The following is a 7,231-nucleotide window of genomic DNA, read 5'->3' as shown; positions in this document are numbered from 1 at the left end:
TTGCTTACAAGGGGACGACTCTAGCTCGAATGCTTCGGGGGACAAATCTGCGATGTTTATCAGAGGGACCTGAGAATGTATTACAGTACACGTGTGATTGGACCTTCTTTATTGTGTATATCACATTTTCAGACTTTTGTTGGGGTTTTTTTTGGGGGGGGGGGGGGGGGGGATTAAAAAATACTCGTGTCAAAACTAAAGGGAAGGCAGCGTCAGTAATCACCAAAACAACAAAACAATTGGAATTCAAACTCGACCAATATCTAAGAGTACCCAAAAACAGTAAAGAGGCAGACAGCAGAAAATGAAACAGACGTCCGAACATCTACTCACGGCTTAGATAAAACAGGTTTATGTTATTTACAAATCTGCGGCTATTTTTGTCTGCCCTAAGCATTTTTTTCATTTTAAAAGATGTCTCATAGTTTTCACCGACCAAGCAACTAATTTGTTTGCGAAGCCCTCCCGGCAACAAACTGTGAAATGAACATTTACCAGCAGTGAAATCGATTTCGCCGTCGGTGCTGGTGGTGCAGATGTCAGTTTCAGTGCTCAGTAAAAAATATTCAAGCATTTTGTCAGCTGCAACGATACCTTGCCAAACACAAGTGCAAACAAAACCTTTTTGGAAATATGGAAACAAAATTACAAAAACAAAATATTGGTAAATACTTCAAAAATATATTTTTCTTGCTATACATCGCTAAAACCAAGCAGTGACTACAAATAATGTTGAAAGTAATGAGAGAGACAATGAAGTAATGCTTCAGATGTCCTGGCTCCGACTAGAAAGTTAACTCTTGCCTTTGGTGTTATCATCGACGCCCTTGTTGTTTAAGTGAGACCATTACTTACCCTCGACAACAAAAGGAGGTTTGGCGGCCCTATTAATGCAGGTCAGAGATTGTTCTGACGTCATATCGGCAAAACTGTTTAACAGTTGACCGGAATAATTTTGACTAGCGCGAAATATCAAATAATGAATCAAATGTCTTGTTTAGTACATCTAGTCTGTTGTTGTCATTGTTGCCGTTTTTCTTGTGCGATGTCGTCGTCAATGTCGTTATGCGTTGTCGTTGTCATTTTCGTTGTTGTGCGTTGTCGTCATCATTTTCGTTGCTGTGCGCTGTCGTCGTCATTTTCGTTGTTGTGCGTTGCGTCATTGCCGTTGTTATTTGTCATTGTCGTTGTGATTTGTCGTCATTTTCGTTGTGCGTTGTCTTTGTCATTGTCGTTATGTGTCGTCGCCATTGTCGTTGTGCGTTGTCGCCGACGTTGTAATGGTTATTTAGCCATTATTTACCCTGTAAAACAGAAGGAGGATTCGCATCCTTGACTAACAGTAACGGCCAGTCCTTCGCGTTCATTTTCATGGCAGCCATGTTTGGAATTTCTCTCGGTTCAGTAATTTCATGCCGTTTCCCTTTTCTCCAAACAGCTACTGGAGTGAACCACTGCCGTACACGTCTCGTCTGGGACTGAGAATCCTCCAATTCCCGCTCAATTTCCTCGATTTTCATCACCGTCACATCTGCCTCTAACCCCGTGGACAAAGAGCCTATTTCACCCCCTTTTCCTATAGCCTTGGCTGTATTCACAGTTACAGCGGAAATGACGTCATAAAGAGGCATTCCCAGGTGTAACAATTTCGTCATGACCCGTGGAAGATCGTAAACTGGACCATCCATATTCCCGGAATGGAGATCCGTCCCTATGATATCTGGCCAAAAAGAACTCTTGGCACACATTTCTGCCACTGTCCAGCTGAAAGATCCCTGACCATGCCCAGTTTCAAATAATACTCCTTTTCTCCGTGCTTCAATGACGTCATCGTGTATGTTGCCGGTTTCCAGGTCGATAATTGTACTGGGGAATGCGTGATAGGTGTGTGTGTAAATATCACCAGGAGCCATGTCACGTGGGCAGCAGAGACGTTTGTCACCTGCAGATCAAAGACAGATTCTGATCAGACAATATCCGTTCCGTATTTCCATCTTTATCTCTTTTCATACGATAATGATTTCAAATGAACAATTAATTAATAGTGAACAGCAGACACATTACTACACTAAAATGCTTTGTTAGTCTGAATACGACATTTCTGGACGACGCATTGAAGTTTAGTTAGAATTTAGTTAAAATTCAATCGGAACCCCTCGTTATAGACGGAGGCGATCAGTTCCGATTGGTTAAAATTATGCAGACGAACTGGACAGGGCTGAACGCGCGGGTCTCTATTGGTTACAGCGTCCGTCTAGAGCTCGTAACTTCCGGGCTCGAGTCTAGAGCTGGTTGTTGCATTTTTCCTCTCCTGTTACAATTGCTAGATCGCCGGGTTCTTTTGTCATCTTTAACAATTATCAAGGAAAAAATGTTTTTTTTTAACTTGTGTTATTAGGTGTCCTTGATGAAAGTGACGATGATAAATTGTAGAAGAAAATCAGAGCAACAGCCTTGCACGAAATTACAGAAATAATCGACAAAATGTTATACAATGATTTCAATAGATACATATTGGGAGCCGTATTTCATCAGAGACTTATATATCACATCTTTAAAGTCTAATTTGATACCTGTCGGGTGAATTCCTTTTGTTTAAGAAATGTCACAAAATATCTGGATACGAAAATATTTGTCGTGATTACGACATACATTGTAGTTACATTGTAATTTGATGTATACATTATTGCATACAAGGTAGTACTTACGACATACCTGGCGATTTTCTAGCTATTATGACAAGTCGGGTTAATATCTGATTATTACGACTTTCAAAGAAACCATCCCATATAATCGATTATCAAAAGTGGTACTAACTGGCATGATTTTCACTCAAGCAAGCTCATCGATGTAAATGAAAATTGTCCTGTGACCATAACCCCATGTATATTTCAGGCCTTGGCCCCATGTATATTTCAGGCCCTTGACCCCATGTATATTTCAGCCGTGACCCCATGTATATTTCAGTCCTTGACACCATGTATATATCAGACCTTGACCCCATGTATATTTCAGTCCTTGACCCCATGTATATTTCAGTCCTTGACACCATGTATATTTCAGTCCTTGACCCCATGTATATTTCAGTCCTTGACCCCATGTATATTTCAGTCCTTGACCTCATGTATATTTCAGTCCTTGACCCGATGTATATTTCAGTCCTTGACCTCATGTATATTTCAGTCCTTGACCCTATGTATATTTCAGTCCTTGACCCGATGTATATTTCAGTCCTTGACCCCATGTATATTTCAGTCCTTGACCCCATGTATATTTCAGTCCTTGACCCCATGTATATTTCAGTCCTTGACCCCATGTATATTTCAGTCCTTGACACCATGTATATTTCAGTCCTTGACCCCATGTATATTTCAGTCCTTGACACCATGTATATATCAGCCCATGACCCGATGTATATGTCAGGCCATGACCCGATGTATATTTCAGTCCTTGACCCCATGTATATTTCAGTCCTTGACACCATGTGTATATCAGTCCTTGACCCCATGTATATTTCAGTCCTTGACACCATGTGTATTTCAGTCCTTGACCCCATGTATTTAAATATTAGTTACCTGTTCGACCCTGTGTAGGTACGGTTGACAGTGTATGGTGAACCATTGTCGGTACTTTACACAGCCTGCCTACCTCCATCGCTCGTCTGTAATGAAATCAACAACGCCAGTTAATAATATACTTAAATATCTCTACTTTGACGTTTTCTCATTTGAACTTTTTCTAAAGTTAACATTTCCTGTTTGACCGGACAGCCAAGATTTTATACCTAGATTCGATCAATATATTTATTAATTGACAATTAAAAAAGTGCAAATAATTACTCCGAATTATATACAATTTAAGATTCGGACTATTGTAAGATGGAGGACAAATTGTTTGAAAAAAACAATACTATATGATATACAGTTGTCGTCGTCGTCGTCATCGTCGTCGTCGTTGTTGTTGTTTTTTACCTGTACACTTCCTGTTCATTTTCCCCTTGATTTGCAATGGTTTCCGACAGCCTCGCTTTAACTCCAACAATCATGTCCCGGTTTTGTTCCAAAACATCCCGACATGACGTCACATCCAGCTGATTCAAACAATCAGACTCACCACCCGGGGCTGAAAATATATTTTATATTAATTTTCAATGCATTTTATAACCATCGAAATTCTTTCTCACCAGGTCATCTTCCTTCCTTCCTTCCTTCCTTCCTTCCTTCCTTCCTTCCTTCCTTCCTTCCTTCCTTCCTTCCTTCCTTCCTTCCTTCCTTCCTTCCTTCGCCTTAAATCCTTTTAGTCTATGTCTATATCTGACTTTTGAAACTACATATTAATTTCCTCTAACAGAGTTAGAGGATTAAACGGCGAGAAACTTATGCCGGGCGCGTTGGTGTCAGAACCAAAAAATATACAGAGACCTTTAGCTAGCTGAAATACATATTGATTATAAATAGTATATCTACATTGACATTCAAGATCACAGAAATCTTTGTAATTCAAAGGTTTAACCTCGATATAAGCTCTCTATAACCATGGGATAAAAGATGGCGAAACCGATGACTTCCTTCACGCCGTTGCGAAAGATACAGAGCCTGGAAACTTACGGAAGCGTGCCACGTGTGATCACTTTAATAAAGACATAGACTAATCACGCGGTAGTGAAGATAAAACAGGTTGGGTTGAGTTTGGATGCAGTCCTCCAGAGCAAAAACATCAGATCAGTCTGGTATAACCGATATCGTCAAGACAATTCGCGAGGGAGCAGACACGATAAATGAAATTGGAAGGAGAACGTTTGGATTTCGACTAGTTGGATCCCCCGAATTTCATGTCTGGAGGATGATATTCATTTTAATAAAGCCGGCATATCCATAAATATAACAGCAGTTATTTTTTATTGATATTTAATACAGAAGATATTTTGTAAGATATTTTTATCATAAAACTACAGTTCGCTCCATCCTATGAACAGTCTATTTTTAGTTTCCGTCGTCGAGATAGAAATAGGGAATTCCCCTAAAAAATGTTCCAGTTATTATGGCAATATGACATCTTATTATAGAAACCAGAAACAGTTAAGTGTTGTATTACTGTTGTATTACATAGGTATGCGATCAAATTTGCGGACTTACCCCCAGCGCTACAACCTGCGGCCGCTAGTCCATGTGCCGCTATATGCAGGAAGCAAAGAACCCGTAGTTTCACTCCGCTCAGCTATGAAATTTCGCAACCCAGGAAAGGTGGACGACCCTGCAGAGTACGAACATGTTTGACACGTGTTGAAATTGACCTCTTACCAGAGTTATCGTTCCTTACACTCGCGTTTACAATACTGTCATGGAAGGGCGATAACTCTGTGTGATATTCACTAGGAACGACAACTCTTGGTAGAGATTGGCGTCGTAAAACATGGAAATGACGTTTACTGCTTTATGTCATTTTATTTAATTTTCTTCAATGTTTATCAGTGTTGCTGTTTTCATAAAATTTAATTTGTTTGAATCTTTGAATAAATTTCTAAAACATTTTGAAATAATTACCATATTGCCGTGTAATGCAGAGTATTTTCCACTCAAAGTTACATGAATCAATATTTGTTTATTTAACCGAGTTCTACAGTCTCACAACTGCAAGGTACTGCCAATTTTCATAGCCTGTATTACAACACAACAAAACATTGCTGTGAATGGAAAAGTCATTGATCAACTATATTTCGTTATATACATGTATGTGATGATCGTTATAGACAGGGAACGCTATATATACAAGTTGTCTCTAGACCAGGTTTGGCTTTAGTAAAAAAAAAAAAGGTCAAAACTCTTATCAACCTGCCTGCGCTTCCCGCATCCACAACAGTCGTCACTCCACGCGACAGACATCGCTCATCCGGGTTGATCCCAAGGGGAGTGGCATACTGGTAACAGTGGACATGACCGTCAATAAGTCCAGGCGTTACCAGGCAACCCTCGGCGTTGAACTCTTCTTTTCCTGTAACCTGCAACCCCTCTCCGACTGAATGGATCAAGCCCTGATGGATTGCTACATCCCCAATAATGTCAATTTCGTTTTTAGGATCGATCACACGACCCCCACGGATAACACTATCAATACAATTCATGCCTCGTTTTCAAATGGTGGTGTTGTGTTGTCGCGAACAACTGTACATGCTCCTTTACCTGGTAAGGCATCCTGGAAAATATGGAATATTATCCAGAAATGATGCCGTGAATATGAAAAAAAAAATTAGACTGCCGAGTATTTTTCCGTTAACTAGATGTATGAGTTTTCATTATGAGAATAAGGTGATATGCATTCGATACTTAAGCGTTGAAAAAAAGATTCAATCATCCAGACAAATGCACTGTACACGCCATCTCGTTCAAATGCATACAGACCATTCACCCAGATAAAGAAGAAACTATTATAAACCTAATAGAAAAAGTGTTAGATACATCGACAACAAATATGGCAACACGAATTCAATTTCTGACATCACTCCGGACACGTAGAACAAGAACACGACTCCTCAACTAGCCATTAAGACTAATAGAATATCTCCATGCTTTGGGGTGTGACAAAGAAATCTCAACCCGAAATCCATGAATGTCCACCCCGAGCCTTGCCGAGGGTTAGACATTCATGAATATCTCCGAGGGTTTAAATTTCTCGAGGGTTGGACATTCATGAATTTCCCCGAGGGTTGAGATTTCTCGAGGGTTGGACATTCATGAATATCTCCGAGAGTTGAGATTTCTCGAGGGTTGGACATTCTTGAATTACCCGGAGGGCTGATATTTCTCGAGGGTTGGACATTCTTGAATTACCCGGAGGGCTGAGATTTCTCGAGGGTTGGACATTCATGAATTTCCCCGAGGGTTGAGATTTCTCGAGGGATGGACATTCATGAATTTCCCCGAGGGTTGAGATTTCTCGAGGGTTGGACACTCGTGAATTACCCCGAGGGTTGAGATTTCTCGAGGGTTGGACATTCTTGAATTACCCCGAGGGTTGAGATTTCTCGAGGGTTGGACACTCGTGAATTTCCCCGAGGGTTGAGATTTCTCGAGGGTTGGACACTCGTGAATTTCCCCGAGGGTTGAGATTTCTCAAGGGTTGGACACTCGTGAATTTCCCCGAGGGTTGAGATTTCTTTGTCACACTCCCTATTTTCCTCCCAACACTTTAAATAATTGCATATGAAATCGGTGGTCATGGTATGTTTGTAAAA

General features: G+C 40.4%; 1 protein-coding gene across 1 annotated transcript; it reads right to left on the bottom strand.

The window, feature by feature from the left end:
• Window positions 1–666: 666 nt before the first annotated feature.
• Window positions 667–6,192, bottom strand: LOC117344819 (deacetylase Oant_2987-like). The gene is given in 6 exon segments (XM_033907646.1): window positions 667–1,942; window positions 3,576–3,661; window positions 3,972–4,122; window positions 5,136–5,199; window positions 5,201–5,253; window positions 5,836–6,192. Coding segments are annotated over 6 exon segments (1,287 nt in total). The 5' UTR covers window positions 6,122–6,192; the 3' UTR covers window positions 667–1,295.
• Window positions 6,193–7,231: the final 1,039 nt, after the last annotated feature.

This window comes from Pecten maximus, chromosome 16, assembly GCF_902652985.1.
Source record: "Pecten maximus chromosome 16, xPecMax1.1, whole genome shotgun sequence".
Classification (NCBI taxonomy): domain Eukaryota; kingdom Metazoa; phylum Mollusca; class Bivalvia; order Pectinida; family Pectinidae; genus Pecten; species Pecten maximus.
Note: the sequence above shows the minus strand (reverse complement) of the source record. Positions and strands in the feature narration are given on the sequence as shown.